Source organism: Drosophila ficusphila, unplaced genomic scaffold (genome assembly GCF_018152265.1).
Source record: "Drosophila ficusphila isolate 14025-0441.05 unplaced genomic scaffold, ASM1815226v1 contig_414, whole genome shotgun sequence".
NCBI classification, from domain to species: domain Eukaryota; kingdom Metazoa; phylum Arthropoda; class Insecta; order Diptera; family Drosophilidae; genus Drosophila; species Drosophila ficusphila.
Window position 1 is genome coordinate 3,901,623 of NW_025064328.1, and position 18,634 is coordinate 3,920,256.

The 18,634-nt window shown below is 42.1% G+C and overlaps 3 protein-coding genes across 4 annotated transcripts; all 3 read right to left on the reverse strand.

The window, feature by feature from the left end:
• Positions 1 to 13,893: 13,893 nt before the first annotated feature.
• Positions 13,894 to 15,968, reverse strand: LOC108101407 (serine protease grass). The gene is made up of 4 exons (XM_017205732.2): positions 15,767 to 15,968; positions 15,658 to 15,703; positions 15,427 to 15,605; positions 13,894 to 15,371 (listed from the first exon to the last, which is right to left on the reverse strand). Exons 1-4 carry the CDS (start codon positions 15,966 to 15,968, stop codon positions 14,965 to 14,967), a joined length of 834 nt encoding a protein of 277 aa, XP_017061221.1. The 3' UTR covers positions 13,894 to 14,964.
• A 208-nt stretch (positions 15,969 to 16,176) lies between these two features.
• LOC108101405 (chymotrypsinogen B) lies at positions 16,177 to 17,237 on the reverse strand. The gene is made up of 4 exons (XM_017205729.2): positions 16,987 to 17,237; positions 16,875 to 16,923; positions 16,641 to 16,816; positions 16,177 to 16,587 (listed from the first exon to the last, which is right to left on the reverse strand). Exons 1-4 carry the CDS (start codon positions 17,222 to 17,224, stop codon positions 16,181 to 16,183), a joined length of 870 nt encoding a protein of 289 aa, XP_017061218.1. The 5' UTR covers positions 17,225 to 17,237; the 3' UTR covers positions 16,177 to 16,180.
• Positions 17,238 to 17,448: 211 nt separating this feature from the next.
• LOC108101404 (serine protease grass-like) lies at positions 17,449 to 18,605 on the reverse strand. Of its 2 annotated transcripts, XM_017205728.2 has the most exons (4): positions 18,404 to 18,605; positions 18,308 to 18,350; positions 18,074 to 18,249; positions 17,449 to 18,013 (listed from the first exon to the last, which is right to left on the reverse strand). In XM_017205728.2, the coding sequence occupies exons 1-4, from the start codon at positions 18,603 to 18,605 to the stop codon at positions 17,538 to 17,540; spliced, it is 897 nt and encodes a 298-aa protein (XP_017061217.1). In that variant the 3' UTR covers positions 17,449 to 17,537. The 2 variants fall into 2 exon arrangements, with proteins under 2 accessions (XP_017061217.1, XP_017061216.1); XM_017205727.2 differs by having other exon boundaries at positions 17,449 to 18,249.
• Between the last annotated feature and the right edge of the window lie 29 nt (positions 18,606 to 18,634).

The following is an 18,634-nucleotide window of genomic DNA, read 5'->3' on the forward strand; positions in this document are numbered from 1 at the left end:
CATTCAGGGGTGCGGGACAAAGGGGGCCTAAGACAAAGATTGATAAAAGGGATTCGATTCATTCAGCCAGAGGTTGCCGGGGAGGAAGTGAGAGCTATCTGTATCTCTCGATCCCTCCGCTTATCGTGCATCTGTTCGCTTGCCAGATTGAGATTCTGCCTCGGCATCGGCTTCTCTTTTTTTCGCCTTCGTTCTGGTTATAAGGGAACAACAACAGGTTTCCCGGCCAGCGTGATTTCCCATGAGCAGTGCAAACACACACAAAGACCTTTTCTACCTGTTGGTTACCTGGGCCCAGGTAGACCAGACCAAAAGCAGCCCAATGGACCCATTAAGCATCTCGAAATATGAATGAAGTACAGATACAGATACAGATACAAATACAAATACGGATTCTCGGATGCGGATTGCCTCGTTAAAAAGGACAACAACTTTTGGCAGTGCAGCGGTGTTTATTCAAATTTTCAGTTCTATTGCTCGACTCTCGCGAGCTTGCAGAAACCAGTTTTCCCTCAGTACGTATTTCTTGCAAAAAAGCATAAAAAGAGAGAAAAAACAAACCCACATGCATGTCTCCCCTCTGCGACCGACTTACGGCTGGTTTCGTGTTTTTTGTTTTGTTTTTGCCCAGACTTCCTACCACCTGCTCCCCCTTCTCTCCCCCCTTCTACCGCTCTTTGTCTTTTTTCGCCAACTCTGTACGCATCTGAACCGTGAGATTTTATTTCATGCAAAAACAACAAAAAAGAGAGAGACAGCCCAGCTACCATACATAAGTAAGTAAGAGCCACCAAGCGGCGGCGGCAGAAAAAGTAGAAGTACTCGGCTGCGCATGCGCAACACAGAACGAGATGGCCTATAGTTAGAGGGAGATGGCAAGAGCCGACCTGTGCAGGTGTTTTGCGCTCGGAACAAGGAAACCAGCTTATAAATTATAAGTTTGGCTCGCTGCAGTTGTCGTTGCAGCCTTGTTTTCGGTACTTTATTGCCCTCTTAGCTGATTTTTAAAAGGGTTCAGAGGTTGGAAAAACCAGTGGCGGATCCACGGGGGGGTTTTCGGGTCCGGACCCCCCCCATGGGATCATATACTTTCAAATTTTATGCTTTTATTGGGCATGTTGGTGGAGTTGAAACACCAAGTTATTAATAAAAATTCGTAATTTTTTGAATGTTTTATAAAAATTTAAATTTATTTTCGAATAATAAATCAAGAAAAAATATTACATATGATCCACAAACGGTTCTATTCACTCTTAAATTTCCGAGGTTTTTCAAAAAACTTTCTGAGAATTTCGTCTTCAGTCAAAGTTATGCGATGATGAATGTTCAAAGATGCAAGACCATTGAGACGCTCTTGACCCATCGTGTTTCTCAGATAATCTTTCATTCTCCTCAAAGTCGAAAATGATCGTTCTGGAGTTGCTGTGGTAACGGGTACCACCGCCAAAACCCGTTGGGACAGTTTTAGATCAACCAAAACATATATTTCTAGCAATAGGCTTTGGGTCATATTCTTGGTTGAATCTAAATCGATTCCATTTAGCCAAGTTATTGACACTTTTCACCAAACTTTCTTTGTAATTTGTTAAATATATATTAACATTCATGATACCGGCAATAAAAACTTAGTTCCCGGCCCCGGATGCAGCCATATAAGCCCAAACCATGACATGGTCACCGCCGTGCCAATGCATTGCTTTTAACTTTTTAGTTTCCATCATCGTATTGGAACATCTCCTCACGTAGCGTCTTCCAAACAACCCAAAATAATTAAAAATTGATTCGTCTGCTTAAATTTCGTCATTCCAGAAATAAATCGGCCGAATTTCTAACACCATGGCGAACTTGACCCAAGGCATCATATTTGTATACTTTTGAATATATTTTTTCATGCAACTTGATCATTAAAGTTATGGTGGTGCAATATGTTCCGAACTGTATTTGGGTAAAATTTGTTGACAATTTCGATCTCAATCTGCGCAGCAATTTTTGAAACCGATAGCTTGAGGTGTTCCTTAGTTTTCCGGACAAAACAGCGCTTCTCGAGATCGTTGAATATTTGGTTTGGTGCAACCCGGCCCTTTTTGTAGCCCTTTCTTGATCTAGAACTGTCCCAATGGGATTAATACGCCAACACAGTCTCCAGACTTAAATTTTATTGAACAATTGTTGAAAATTTTGGACTTGGAGATTCGAAAAAGTGGATTTTCCAACGAAAATGACCTGAAGATTTTTTTACTGCAGAAGTGGGCTAAAATACACGTTAAAACAACTAGAAAAATGTTGAAATCTTTATGAAATTAATTTAAAGCCCTTAACAAACGGATAGGAGCTAAAAAAAAGTTAAGAAATAGTTAAGTTATTGAACATTAAAGTGCTTGCACGAAATAAGCTTCGAAGTCAGAAGTGCCTCGTTTTTTTATTTTTATTTGAAAAGTTGTTTTGTTTTTGTAGATTAGTAAATTTTTCTTTGTCATAATAGTTAATAAAGAGTTTCTTTAAATTACTGCGTTGAAATTTTGTTGATATCTTTTCTAGTTTGGCAGCAATGTCGATTTGAAATTTTATTTTGTTCTTGCACGAAATAAGCTTCGAGCCACTGTACGTGGTAATTATGCATATATCTCAAGGAAAAAAAAAAAATTTCTACCCCCCGCCTTAAAAAATTTTGGACCCCCCCTTATCAAAATCCTGGATCCGCCACTGGGAAAAACTCAAAGGTTTATGCGGAAAATATCCTTTTTAAGTACGTTTTATTAATGTTTTTTTAATTCTAGGAAACAATTATTTGTTTGATTTATTGTATTTTTGGTTTAATCTCTCTTGAAAAATAAATATATTTAATGTACAATCAAAAAACTTTAAAAGTTTTCGACTTCCTCACCCTGCTGATAACAGACTGTTTATATACTTTAAATGATTATAAGTTTTATGGTAAGTGTATTGCCTTGTTCGCTTCGAATTCCCTGATCAAAAGAATCTAAAGTTTTTACACAACTCGTTCAATCCTATGGGAATGGTGCGTTGTAAAACGTAGCTAACTTGGCGATCCATTAACATAAATAATGAGACTGTAGGATTCATTGGGACTGTAAACTTGAACGTATTATTACCGCGATACGATCTGTGGACATGACCGTGAGCGAGGTTCACTTTAAAATTGATAACTACCTTTTTGCGAACAGGTGATGTGGAGAGTATTTTTGGATTTGCGAAAACACCTTGTGTATTCAAATGAGTCACAACCCCTTATCGGGTTGTGATAAGACCGTTCTAATAAAAAAATAATTAGCAACGGCGCACAGCTGGATTTATAATGAAATCGGGTATGCTACCCATACAAAAAAAAAAAAGAGCATTAGTATCCTGCTTCGGGACTGAGGTTCCAGCGAAACAGGAACTGGCTAAGTGGCCAGTCGAGGATCGCGACATTTCCCATTGTCGAGTCGAGTGTCTGGCCCTTAAAAAAACATATTTTTGAGTTTTCGAGAGACCTTAAGAACCGGCTGGCTGGCAGGTAAGGAGCTCGCCCACGTCTCAGGTTCGTACTTTGCTTTCTCCTTCGGGAGGAAAGTATCGGATTTCATAAAGGACATGCCACATTTCACATTTTGCTCCGCTCTCCAACGGATGCATGTAGTATGCACAAAAGTTCCCATGTCCTTTTAGCTGGAAAATGGAAAAACACTTGAGCTGCATGCGCCGGCCTCATGTTCGTAATTATGAAGAACCCTCTTGAGAGCCACCAGCATTTCTCCGTTCTCCGTTTCCCTCTTAATTGCATCTTATCTCTTCAGCATGCTACTGTTACTGTATCTCAAAGATACATTTCTGCCCTTTGTTTTTCGTTTTACGTTTTTTGGGGGAACTTCTGCACTCCAACGATTCTCACGTGTGGATTCTCAGGAGTTGGGGGCAAGAGGCCTTGTAATCATAAATAATAATCAATTTCCTGTGTCCAAAATGTTTCCCATCGCCCCACGAAATTTACCATTTCCATTTTCATTTCCATTTTCCAGCTGTGTGGGGCGTATGCAACTGCAAGTTTTCCTTTCTGGTGAGAAAATTGAAATAAAATCTGACAGCACAATGGGAGGAGAGGTGCGGGATGCCAGTCGGATTGTTTAAAAAGTATTTATTGTTTGCCGTTTTTTTGTTTTGTTACCGTCTGTGTACATTCGGTTCTCCTTCGCTCCGTTTGTTTGATTTGTTGAACATTTGTGCACATTTGTCTGCCTCATTTGCATGTCGGCCCCCCACCGCCCAAAATGGAGGCTGCCAATGGGGGCGCGTTCTCCCCAACTCGGAGAGAATCTGCCTCGGAATTCGCGCTGCTTCGGCTCGCTGCCTCGTTCTGTGGCGCTCGCTCGGCTGCGGAGGTTAAGTGTTGGCCCAATCAACGGCCTGCCCCATTTGTGCCCCATGACGCATGCGTCCTCACAGCGGTGCCATTAAATGCAGATTTAGGGTATAATGGGATCTAAGAATATTAAAGGGAGCCGAAAAAGATAGCCAAGGATTTTTTCAAATTTTTAAGATACTTCATCAGATAAATATTGATATGAAAGATATAAACGAATAATGATTGAAATGTCTTTAAATTAACCATATACTGGTTTATTTCTTTTTAATTTTAAACACAAGTCTTTGGCAAAAATTACAAATTTCAAAATGACAATTTTTTATTTATACATACCAGTAATTCTGATTTGGATAAAATTTTTAAAATAATTTTAAATTTATTTCCCAATTTTAGCTACTTTATTTTACATAATTTTCTTCGCACCATTTCTAGTGAAACTTACTCGATTTAGGGCATTCCCCGTTTTGTTCTCCAAATTTTCGTTTAATTTTTTGTTATTACAGGGCATAAAGTACAGCCTTCGGTTCCCCCAAAACTGATCTCTTCCTTGCCGCAGCTTTGTTTTGTTTATGACTTGGCCAAAAATAAGAAAGAAGCAGATTGCGCCAGCTGTTGCGGGATTGGATGCGATGGCTTGAGATGAGGATGAGGATGAGAATGGGGATGGGGATGGGGTTAGGGATGGGGATGGTATATTAAGATACAATCCAGGGCGATCGCCTTACCCTTTTGCCACATTGTGTGGATCGAGAGATACTGCAATTAGTGAAGGGCCACTTGCAACATCGGCCAGTGTGGGTGGTGCGGCGAAGGGGGGAAAAGGGGGGACTGAACCATATGTCACTTTGGTAAGCCGAGCCTTCGCATCGGATTACCACTTAGCCATAGCTGCTCTCTCGATCGCCCGACTTCTTATTTATTATTCTTCGGCTTATTTTTGGCTCCTTCCACAAATATAAATCCAAGCCGGACGAGCTGTTGTTTCTCCTTCGCTTGTTTGTTTTTTCTGGCCTTTATGCCGCCGAAGGTTCTGGGCCGGAAAACGCCAGGGAGCATAATAAGATCCAAAATCGGATTCGGAGTCACAGTCCGCGGCACGAATGTAAGGTCAACGGCGTTGACAGTGATCTTGCATAATTGCAAAGGGCAAGAAAAGGAAGGTTTTGGCCCCACCCCGACTTAAGGTTAAGTTTCCTACTCCCCTCCCCACTTTTTTTTCGCTTTTATTTTCCCTGCTCGTTTTTGAAAGAGAGCGAGAGTTAACCCCTTGATGGCCGCGGGGTCAAAAGCGGACGCATGTGAATCATTGACAGTTTTTATGAAGCGCCGCATGCATCACTCAACGGCATCTCAAGAAGTGCCCGCTGTCTCCTCATGTCTCTCAATGGCCCGCAATGGGTGTGTTGGATTCAATATTGTTATTACTACACGAAAAGAAAAATAGGCAGATCTAATAAATAACATAAAGAATAACAGATATTTAATTTATATATATATATATTTAATATATTTAATTTAAATAGTAACAATAAAGTAGGCAGTAATCCAGAATGTTCAAGCAAAGCAGAACAAAATAAAATTTAGATTTTATATTTTATTTCTTTATATCAGAGAGCAAAAGCGAAACAAATTGATTTGATTTATTGTTACTGTTCAAAATCATAAATATAAAATACTCAAGAACAATAAGGGTTCAATACACTTAACTATTACAAATTGAAATTTATAAAAATATTTTCTCTGTAAATGTATGAGTCTTCATGAGGGGACCGCACCCCACTTGCCTCTGCTGGCTTTCAAAATCATTTCAAATTCAATAGAAGCAACAGCCTGCCATCCGAGAAATATTAAAGTCAAGCGATGACGAAAGTTTTCATATCAGAGAGTCGCGATCGCTCAGAAAAAGCATTGGGAAAATTGGAATGTTTATGCCGAGCCGAAGTCGAAAGCGTTCGCGTTAATTAAAAACAATTAAAGTGGCAACATTTGTGGGGTGCCGGGTGGTGCAGAGTGGTGCAGGGGGTGGCCAGCATCGGGGTCACCAGCGATGCTGGAATGGGAACCATGTTTGTATCACACGCACACGACCAATCCGCAGATCGAGCCGAAAAATAAAGGTTTACAGCGGCGAAATGTGGGTCGGGTTAGGGGGAAGTTGACTTCTTATAGGGCCGATCTATCCCCACTCCCCTTTACTCGCCTTCTCTCCCTTCGCTTTCCATCGCCCCGACGATCGGCTTGACTTTCCATAAAAATTGTATAATATTAATTGCGGTTAATTGGGATTAACAGCTGCGCCAAAATGTTTGCCGCTTTCGTTGCACTCGGCTCAGTTCAGTTGGGGATCAGTTCCCCGGAATGCCGAAAGGGGGAGTACACTGCAGGGAAAAGTGTAAACTCTTTTTCTTAAAAAATAGGAATTTAATAAGTAGTTTTGGCCTTACAAAGATTTACAACAGGCTTGTGTTTTTATTACTATATTTTATGAGTTTGTTTTTTTTATAAATTGTAATTATCAAGTAATTTTCCATAACACTTTAAATTGCGTATTATTTTTTTGAGATAATTATATGTTTTTATTTTTACAACCAAGCCTTAGTAATAACTCAATCCTTTTTAAGCATTTAAATGAAATCATTTTATAAAAAAGTATTTATTTTTTTGCAAAAACAATTCATTTTGAGATAATGCTTTTAAAAGCACACTTAAAAAATTAGAATAAATTTTTCCAAGCTGCAGAGAGTTTCATTAAAGATTCTATTTTCTATTTGGTACTTCGGGAACAAATAAGGGCCTCAAAGAACGGAAACCAAACCTGGCCCCAAAAATGATTTATGTTTGAGATGGAAGAGGGGGTCATACATCTCCAGCTCCACGCGCTGCGCCGCTCACTCGGCATCTATGGAGCCGGTTTCCATTTCCTGGCAAGGTGATGACAAAACTTTCAGAATGTCCCATCCGCGGACCGCCATTCGCGACAGCTACAGCTACTACAGCTAGAGTAGAAGTCGCGGCTCCAGCTCCCATTTTCGAATCCGCCCAATAGACCGCCCCATCCGGCGCTGACCATCCGGTGTCGATTGACCGGTTTCTGCATTTAGTTTTTTTTTTTTTTGCCTCCGCACAGGATTGCCCAGCCATAATAGTGAGTGGATGTGTGTGTGTGTGTGTGGAAAAATCAGTAAAGAAAATCGTTATGCTCCGCATCCGAGGCGATTTTCCTGCCTGGAATTTCCGCTCTTGTTGGCGGCGCGCTAATTACGCTGATGGAATAAAATAGCGACAAGCCGTTTGGGCCCTCTCAGTACCGCAGTACCTGTTTGGGCCATCATCATCGGAGATTGGCCGCGTAGATTACACACACATGTGGCAAGTAATTGTTTTGGCCGCGCCAGAATGTTGCAGCCAGCGGAAGTAATTTGAGGTTGATGATGATGCTGCAGGCTGCTCGCCGTCTTGTGTCGTCGGGTTAATAGGCGCACTCAGGGGTTAATGGCTATCCTATGCACTTGCACTTTGGCGGCTTGGGGAGTGGGGAACTAGAGGTAGAATTTCCCCAAAACAGAGTGGAAACATACGCATCTTAAAAGGCCCACACAGGAAAAAAGAAGATGATCTTTAGGGGGATTTGATGGGATTTAATAGACATGTGGTACGATCATTAGTTGTAATAATTGTTATCATTTTTTTAAGATCAGATTTTTGGTAGTTAATACTTATGAAAGTGAACATTTAATGTATATATTTTATAGAACAGGAATTTAATAACCATGTAGCTATTATTCGTTCATTAAATGAAAGTTGATTGTTTGGTTTTACATACGTAAGGAAATTATTGCTATATTATTATGGAAAATGATTACAATTTCTTCATGTGCAGAGATTTTTACATGTCCAGAGCCAAACCCCTCTTGAATACGAAATGAAGAAACAGTGAAGAAACATTCAGTGGAAAAAGAGAGGAACAAAGATAAAAGGCGAAAACGACACCAGTCGAACTCGAAGCTGCATTTTCAATTTTCCAAAAAGCCGCTCTCCACAAGCAAATAAGCGGGGTTAAGGGTCTCCGGCTTTGTCTGGCAAGCATGTGAGAAATTATGGAATCCGGGGTTGTGTCAATGGCCAAGTGGCCGTTCAAAGCGATATACTCGTATTCAAATGAGCTCGGCTCTGGGGAAAGCGATTAGTATGTCAGATTATGAAGAACACTCCCAGCCAGAATGTATTTCAAATCAAAAGCCACTCTTTGGCTGTCACATAAACTAAGGGGGGAGGGGGGAATGGATTGGGGGACATGAACATGAACCAAATGACAAACAACAAGCATTGGCAAATGCACAAAGTCCAAATGCGAAGGGAGTGGCAGCAGAAACATATGAATTTTACCTCGGATCGGTAATGAACATGTACGTGTGTAGCTTATGCGCCACTCAGCCACTCAGCCAGCCAAACCAATACTTTGTGTTCAATAAAAACACAATCGAGAATTTGTCATGACGATCACGTAGCAGCGGCGATGGCAGGGCAACGTGTTCTCCGTTCTCCGGAGATTTGGGAGTCCACGGTGCAGCAGATTTACCACTGGGCCCATTGGAAATCCGAAGTCTACAGCCGTATCTCCCCTCTTTCACCTCCGGCGACCTTTCTCCGCCCTCCAGTTGCCTAGTTGTTGACTTGTGCTGATTGCAGCACTAAAGTCACCTCGGCAACTACACAGTACATCGTGTACACATGTAGGCACTTCATCATAACCCAGAAAAAAGGCCCAGCACAGCAGCAGCAGAAGCAGCAGCAAAAGAGTTTCCAGAACCAGAAACATACACACACCGAATTTCCAATTCTTTTTGTCAGGCTCAGCACGTTTGGAATAAATATTTCGAAAAGTCAGCAGTCGACGCGGTATCAGAACCCGACGCCATTATGGTTATAATACCCATTTGTATATATGCTCGTAATGGTTGCTGTTTTTCCCTCGAAGCATAGGGCGTTCATTTTCACATTATGTGGCGAAAAATAAGAGAGGGGGAAACCAAAAAGGCAAAACAAAACTAAAACTGATTAACAAACTGTGTTAAGCACCGAAGATCGGGCCGAGTTTTTGGTGCTGAATTGAATTTTGATGAACACCCGCTGACAGGGAGACCTTTTTTCAGGGCTTGGTCTCTTGGAGCACTGGTCTTTTCGGTCTTATTCGGGGTTCGAAGCTCTGAGCCCCCCCCCAAAAAAAAACCGGCTCTCCGATGGATCACAGCTTCGTCTTTTCGGCTCCGCTCCGGAAGTAATTAATGCCTTACTTTATTTCATTTTTTTCACCTCCTCATCCCGCTGCGGCTTTGTGTTTGCCACACAAAAACAGAATCTATGCTCCAAAGCCAAGAGCCGGGTGACGAGAGCGCTGGAAACTTTCACCAATTGCCAGTTGGAGATGGAGGAGCTGGAGCTGGAGCTGGAGCTGAAGAGCTAAGTTTTTGCACTCTTTGACCGAATTGTCAGCTGGAAATGATGTGAATTTTCCAAGATGCCCAATATGGCGGGGGGCCACTCGGTGGATGGCCCAATATGGCGCTGCTGCAGCGACATAATTGTGATCAATTGCCAAGTGGCATCCTACTGACCAAATCGAGACACTTGCGCACTCCATTCCTGGCTCCTACCGCTCAGTGTTTACCCTTTGTCTTCGTTTTAATTAAAGCGACCAGGAGCTGGGATCCGAACATGAGGCTATTGCCTTGTTTGCCAACTCGACTTGAGTTGCCATGCCGCCGCAATCGGGCATCTGCATCGCATCCAACCCATCCTCCTCCCCCTTGCGCCTCCCCTTTTCCCCTCCCCCTTCTCTCCTCATAGTAAAACTCCAACTTCTCCGCTGCAGCCAGCTGCCACGAGTTGAGTCCGCGGAGTTAACGATCCGCTCATGGCTTGATTGATATCCCCAGCTCCATGCACTCGGAAAAATATGTGCAATTGAACTCAATTAAAATCTAATTTTTTAACCAGTTTTCGGTCCAAAGGTTTTTCCTACACAGGGAATATAAGTTATATAGGACCTACATAAACCTTTCAACTTATTAATACTAAGATTAATATAATTCTCATAACTGAGTTTAAGTTGAAAGCTCAAACATTTGCTAAAATAATGTTATTTGGGGCTACATAACTTGTTAGCTTTCCACCTCCTTTAGCTAATGTTAAGTTCTTCTTTAACCTAGTGCAGTTCTAGTGCCATCCGTTTCTCTCAGTGCATATGTGCTAGAGCAGAAGCCCCGGCAGAAGTCACTGGGCCGTGGCCAGACCCAGTGGTCACCCAGTTGGAGTCAGAGGCGTCTGGTATCGGTCGTTGGATCGGTCATGTCGCAAGCCCGTTTTTTCCACAGCTCTTTTTTCTGTTCATTAATTGCCAACATTTCATATTTTATTTCAGTATTAATTTTCCCGTCTCTCTCGCTCTTTTTCCATTTGTTTTTCAATTATTTTTGTGGCCGCTGTTGTCTGTGTGTGTTCGTGTGTCTGTAATATATATATATTTTAATATATTTTGTTTGGTTTTTTCATCGGAATCAGCTTGTTGTCGCCAGCGTTTCAGTACTTGTGTTTTTCCTCCTCTGAAATTCCGCTAAGCTCAGCTCAGCTCGCTGCTTGACTTTCTTGCAAACAGTGCAGCTCCGCTCAGCTCCACGATCTGGCTTATTATTGAATCCAAAGGGGGTTGCGATAACTTCTGACACCGCCCGAGTCTATAGATAGATGGCATAATACCCGACACGAGGCGTGATAATGTTGTACTCGAACTTTGTCCAGGGAGGCGATCCTACATCTAATCGCACTGCGATCGCACACAAACATTCAGTTGCGTAAGCCAGCAGATATGCTCGCATATCTCCCTCTATATAGAGCATAACCAGTCCACTGGTGACAACAATGCAGGCTGCAAATAAAAAATTTGTTAGTCTGCCAATTCATTTGTTTTTTATGCGCCCAGCATCCGCCTACGATCGCGCTACAAATATATTTCCACATTTTTATTGCCCATCAAATCGTGTGAGGCTACGATTTTGAGAATCTGCAGTTAGCACTTAATTAACATTGACTCCTCCGGATTCGAATTCGGGCTTGGGTGATTTATAATGTGAGAAGATTGCTTTTCATTCTGAAGTTTCGAGTTCACTGTGGGTCAACCTTTTTTTTTTTTTTTATTTTTCGTTTGTGCCATCAGGTGGGCATTTGCATATGAGAGCCGATGCTGATACGAAGCGGATGCTGAAATTGTGGGAATTCGGGGAACGTTTAGCGCACAATCGAAATGCCGAGATGGAGATACGGTTCATAAACAAGTTTCGAACAAAAACTCAGAGATAAGTTAAGAAAATCTTGCAAGCTGGAAGTGATCTTTTTAAAAAGGAAACGGGGTCTGAAAAGGGCTTCGATTTGGAATACAACACAAAAGATTTAAATGAGGAATGGTTATAATAATTCGTTTGAAGTTTTAAACATTGAATTGCTGTTATATATAAATAATAATATATATAATATACATATACATAATAAGTATACATAGTAATATACATAAATAAGTACGTTTAAAATAAAGTAAACTCACTCCGAGTCTTAAGCTGGATCTTTGAGATACAAACACACTAACACTTAAGGTCTAATTATTTTTCAAGCTTACACTTAAGGTTTAATTATTTTTTAAGCTTAGTTTCTTACTCCACCTTTAAATAAACTTTTTATTGCCCTTCCAACGGGGTTCCGAGAAATTATGAAATTTCAATTGGCATGATTCACTGCGACTGCGAGTACCGCATGACCAAACATATTATTCAGCATCTACCGATCTGGTTTCGCTTTGAAATTCATTTGACAAAGTGTGGCATTGACCTTTGTATCTGTATCTTTCATCGCGCGGCTCATACAAAAAATTGGCACAAATCGCGAAGAGCAAAGCGCTGCTAACCCACAATTAGCATCTGGAACTGGGGATCGGGATTACATATGTCAAGATCTTCCACAATTTTCCTTTGCTCTGTTTTTCTTTTGCTTCTTGGCATTGCGAGCAAAATCTGCAACTGTGTTTTGGGGTAAGTGCATTGAAAATTCTTGCAAAAAAAGCGAGTGCGAAAAGGGAGTGGGGATCATTTCATTTCATCTGGCTGGCATCTCATCTCTTTGACGCTAGCTTTTTTCTGGTTTGTTTCAGTGTCGTGAGAACTTTTTCGCGTTTGGGCGCACAGCGTGTGAATTGAAAGCCGAGTGGGGAAAGGGCGGTGCGGTGGGTTGAGCGGGGCAGTGGCGTTGGGTTGCGGAAACTCTCTGGGAAGCGAAAGTGTTGCAAGTGCTGGGAAAGCCAGCAATCAGCCAACAAGCAACAGGCAACAGCAACATTTGTCAGCGTTTTGCAATTGCCGTGGGTATCAATCGAACACTCCCTTGTAGAAGACACTTCAAATGTTGAAAACATTTTTTTGGTTTTACTGTTAAAAGAAGAATTATATTTAAAAATTTATTTACGTTTAATTATTTACAAATTTTTTTACATGAATTTATTTATTATTATTGGTTGCATAAAAATCCTAAAATAATTAAGCAAGAATTTGTTAAGCTCTGGGTTAATCTCTAACATTTGTTTTTCTATTGTTGCAGGTGAGTTCGCTGCAGATGTCCAATCTGGGTTCTCTATATGCACAAATAATATGTATGTTCGTGAGTCAACAATTAAAGGTTTGTAAAGCAATTAGGCAGCTGAGCTCGTGACGAAGTTCAGCTCAAAGCCAATGAATGAATACCCAAAAAAAAAAAAAACGAAAAACAAAAAACCAAACAAACAAGAATCCCAAATGAGAATAAAATGCCAAAACAATTGGAAATTCATTAAGGCCGCTGTGGCAATCGCCGCCGTATCGTAATCAAATGCAGCATTCAACTTTAAACTGCAACGCCGCTGGAAGCAGCGCAGCGTGGCACAATTGTTTTGGCCCGGCTAAAACGCGACTCTCCGTTGTCGTGGCGACGAATCGGGGGATACCAAAGTTATGCATGAGGTGTTTTATGGCAAGAACGGCTTAGGGTATTTGCACAGAAAAAAATTAGGTGTAGTTTGGTTTTCGATGCAGCATTAAGGAAATCTAGGTTGATCTCAAAAGTATCCATAAAAATCAATGAAATATAACGTGTTTATGAAAGTAATATGTTGCAGAATGGTAACTTCGTTCGTAAAAATATTTTAAGCCACTTAACTTTGGTATATAGAAACAACTTCTTAAAATGGATTTTAAAGTTAATTTAAATTCTGAAATTCAGATTTCAAGTTTGATTCTTTTTTTTTTTTTGAGTGTCTATTTTTGAGTGCAACAGATACCCAGCTGGCAGCCAATTGTTGCACTCTGCGATGTTGGACAAAAGGCCAACTTCCCGCTCTCGTTCGCTGGTATCCTCACCCCTTTTGGCCCTTTCAGTTCGGTGGTGGCGACACCGACACGCATGCGCATTTGCCCGACAAAAGGGAGTACCACCGCCCCCCTCCGCCACCCCCTCTTGACCCGCCCCCACCCCCGCAAAAGCGGAGCGGAGCAAAACAGAAAGCAAAACAAAGCACAGACCAAAATACGAAGTTGGAAAAACTTAACGCCTGGTTGCCCACATCGGGTGTTCTTTAACTCCCCCGCTGCCTTGATTCCCTTCATTCCCTTGATTCCCTCGCACTCCCCGCTCCCCCCTGATCACCCCTCTGTCCCCGTGATCTCTACGATTCCCTCGATCCATGTGAGTGCGCTTGCGCCAACGCCAACGCAGAGCGGCAATGTTAGAGTTCGACCTGTGGACGTGCAACAATGGCACACGGGGGTTAATGGTACCTCATGCCAGTTTATTTGCTACGACGGCCATTATGCGACCGCTTCATAACTGGAACATCGCTGAAACCAGCACAGTGGGCAGACGACCTGTGGATTTGCATGGCCGGCACACGCGAGACTTAAATCGATTCGATTTGTGTGTGCCATCGAGGTGTACAAAAAAAGTTGGAAAGGGATATTGCGAATGTTTTCACCTTAGTAGTTAATTTGCTATTTTTTTAACACACAATTGGTATTGGTTTTTAGAAGTTATATCAGAAAGTATTTAGAGTTTAATTTTGTGGTGCAATTTAAATTAAGACAACTAAGTATTGATAATTGATTTCAGAGTTTGTGCCTTAAATTGAGTTGGTTTACAAAATTGTTTATAATTTTTAAAATTTTAAGAAAATAGTTTACTGTTTTAAGGTTGCCACCCTGGCCTAAAAAGTGGTTGGCAACCTTGCTTATATTGTAGTTGGTGGAGATCTACAATAAATGTAGAACAATGTAAAATTGGTGTAACGGCCACGCAGGTACTGCAGCTAACCGGTAGATGTCGCCAGCGAGGAGTGGTGTAAAATGAAATGTAAAAATAAGCAGGGTGTAAGGTATAATGTATAAGCAAGCAGGGTGAAATATAAACTGTAAAAATAAGCAGGGCGTAAAGAGTGAACGCACAAGGTTTTGCTAAAGGCCGCCAGATGGCAGATTTCCCTAGTGATTACACAAAAACTGATCATTAGTTGATATCGGCTTTATATTATTATACTATATACTGTATTGATCAACGACCCTCTTGATCCAATTCACATGCCCCATCACATCCGTAAAGACACTGGGGCTGTGGCACTCTGGGTTGCCGTAACTCACGATTCCGACCTGAACGAAAACCACTCGACCGTCGATCCGAAAAGCATGACCCATCGGTCCGCCGGAGTCGCCGCTGCAGGCCTCTCCGGAGTCGTGACTCACGCAGATCTGATCCTGGCGACAGGGCACCAAGTACCTTTTCTGGCACTCACTTCGATCCAACCGATTCACGCGAATCGACTTGAGGATGTAGCTTGGAGATCCCGGGGAACTGCTGCCCCAACCGGTGGCCACAAACCTTTGGAGTCCCTCGATTCGCGGCTGAAGCGCAGTGTTTGTAATCAGGCAAATTGGCTTGATGTGCTCTGCAGAATAGTTGTCTTTGCGAAAACAATTCTCAATGGGTGCGCACTTTTTTACCTTTGTAATCAACCGAGTTTGCCAATCGAAGCAACCCAATATCATGGTAACGATGGGTCCTCGAATAATCCTTGTAACGAATGGCCAAGTTTACCGCGAACTCTTCTGAGGGCTGTACACATTCAGAGCCACTGCAATCGCTACTAGTTCGCCTATCAAATTCACCCAGCCGCACTGTTCTGTGAATAATTCAGATTCAGATTAACTAGCTCAATTCCAACTGTTACATACAGATACTCTTCGTTGTTAATGCAATGCGCGGCTGTCAGGATAAATTCTTTGGAGTTAAACAAATTTTTAGTAAATTAAGGAACGATTGCTGTTCTACAATGTTTCTTACGATGGGTTATGAGCGTTCCGCCACATACAAATTTTCCAGAGTCATGCAAATAAGCCATCCATGGGCTCTCTGATATCAGTGCTTGGCGGCCTTCGTTTCGAAGTGCTTCTGGCGACATATATCCACAGTTTTGGTCCAGAAATTGGGCAAAACCCATCTGACAGCCTATGAAAAAACACAATAACCAGAAAGCCCAGCACATTGCGAATGAGTGTTGCGAACAGACTAAGCTTCGCTGTGATGGTATTTCAGCAGTACCTTATCTACAATTTCTTGAGAATTGTTTATGCTTTGCTCAGTTTCGAAAATAAATGTATAATAAATATTCCAGCTCCTCTGATAAGAATGACAAGGTTTTTAAATGAAATTCTTATGTGAATGTTCTTTAGTAGCAAGTGATTATTCAAAAGAAATTTAATTATTTCTAACCACGCGTTCGATCCACTTGGAATGGGACAGGACATTCGTGAAGACAGTGGGCCCGTTACAGACATTTGACCCATAACTAACCACCCCGAAGAGGATGACCCGCTTCTCCCGCTGGAACAGCAACCTGGCGCTCAAGGGCCCTCCCGAGTCCCCGGAACAAGTGGCACTCGTCGAGCTGCCCGCGCAGATCTGGCTGTGATCTAGTTGACTTTTGAAGTATTGGGAGCAGAAGGCGGGGCTCAAGTGCGTCAGGGTTGTCTGCATGAGGCCGGCGCTGTTAGTGTTGCTTTCGGTGCGACCCCATCCAGTAGTGTTGAATAACGCAATGTGCCTCAGTACCTTCCCCGACCAATTCGAGTCCCCCATTATCAAGCAGATCGGTCTTATGTGCTCTGTAGGGGAATAAGAGTTTAAATAAAGACCATACCTGGTTTTACCAGCTTACCGCTGAATTGAACTGCCGTTTCCAGCTTGAGAAGTGCTATATCATTTCGGTGGAAGTCGGTGAATTGACCATTAAAAAAGATTCTGGTCACATTGATTTCCTTGGGCCGAGGAATACAGCCATAACGCGTGCAATCAAGTGGCTGATTAACATCATACTCCCCCAAACGCACTGTACTAAATGGGAATGTTCAATACCCAGTATACAATTCTTTACATTTTTAGCAATACGTACAGTTGTCGGTTGCTTTCGCTTCTGCAATGCGCAGCGGTCAGTACAAATCCTGAAAAGCTTTACAAGTTATTTCCAATCGAAGTACTTGCCAAGAAATATTCAAGCTACATACGTGGGCTGATGAGGGACCCTCCACACTTCATTATCCCGCGTTCGATTACTATCACCATCCAGGGGTTGGAAAGTACATCAGCACGTTTGCCCCGGATCATGCGGTACTGTACCCCATCGGATTTCGCCAATGCACATTGCGAATCCAACAAATGTGGAGAGCCCTCCACCTGAAAAACACTGATAACCAGTAAAAATACGAGCATTACTGCTCCTGCTGCAGAAGCCACGAAATGCATCTGTAACAATAAATGAACTGACTGATGATTCGCAATGCCAGCGCCTTATTAATGCCTCACATCGTCGGGCTTATCGCTATAATGCAACAATGGCCGGAGTTCCAGGAAATAGCTTGCGTATATAGAAATTCACAGAATTATGGGGTCAAATTGGTGTTTGGTCTTTCTAAGTCTGCTTGGTAAAAACATTAAAACAGGGTACTCTGATTAAAATCTCACTGAAGTTCATTACCGGGATAGATCATTGGTTTTGTATTTTTAAACAAAATTTCAAAAAACTTTCCAAGTCCGCAAAGTGATCATTGATATTGTTTTATGAATTTGGATACATTCGCGTCCTTCGTTGGCCAAAGTAGTTGGTGGAGCGGTCTTCTCGGGGGGTGTTAAGATAAACCACGTTTGAAATCCAGTCAGAGAATGCCATAACACTCGTGAAAACACTGGCCGTACGACACCCAGGAGCTCCGTAACTGGTGGTGCCGAACAGAAAGGGGCGCACCTTGCCCTCGAACTCCATCCTGGCACTCAAGGGTCCCCCAGAGTCTCCGTTGCAAGTGCCGGTGTTCACATCGCCAGCGCAGATGTGATCCTCGTCGATATTCATCCTAAAGGTTGTCGTGCAGAACTGCCGATCGAGATGGGCTAAGCTGGTTATCTGAAGGACTCGGCTGTTCTCTCCTTCGCTCGTTAGTCCCCAGCCAGTCACATTAAACCTACCGACGTTTTGTAAAATCATCGTTTGGGATTCCCTGTAGAACGTGCGTATAACACAGATCGGTTTTATTTGAGCTGAGAGGAAGCGATTCATGAGTACTTGAGCTCTTAAGTTCGCAAAATCTATGCGCTTACCATTGAATTGCACTGGCCTTTCCAGTCTGTATATAGCAATGTCATAATAAAGATAATTGAAATGGTTTGGGTGCACGAAGGTTCTATCCAAATTGATTTCCACACTCGCCGAACTGCACTTTCCATCGCTGCAGACTTTTCTTTTGCTGTTTCCACTATAACCCAAACGCGCTGTTCTAAATACATAACATCGTTAAGTCACACATATATATGCATTGCACTTTAGATACTTACAAATTTGATTTGCTTTGGCAATGCGCCGCTGATAAAATAAATTCTAAAAACAAATTTTAATAATCACGCTTAAGTCATGCCATTTCAATTACATACGGGGGGTTATTAACGATCCGCCACAATGATGTCTCCCAGCTTTAAGTATCTGCACCATCCACGGGTTATTCAATATATCAGTGGCTTCCCCTCCGTAAATTAGGGGGGATACTCTCGGGTATTCTACGCAGCTCGGATCCAGCAAGCTGTAGGCAAGAGATCCATGGATTCCGAGAATTAGACAAGCGAAGAGTAAGTCCATTTCAACAGTACTGAGGAAAGGCAAACTCG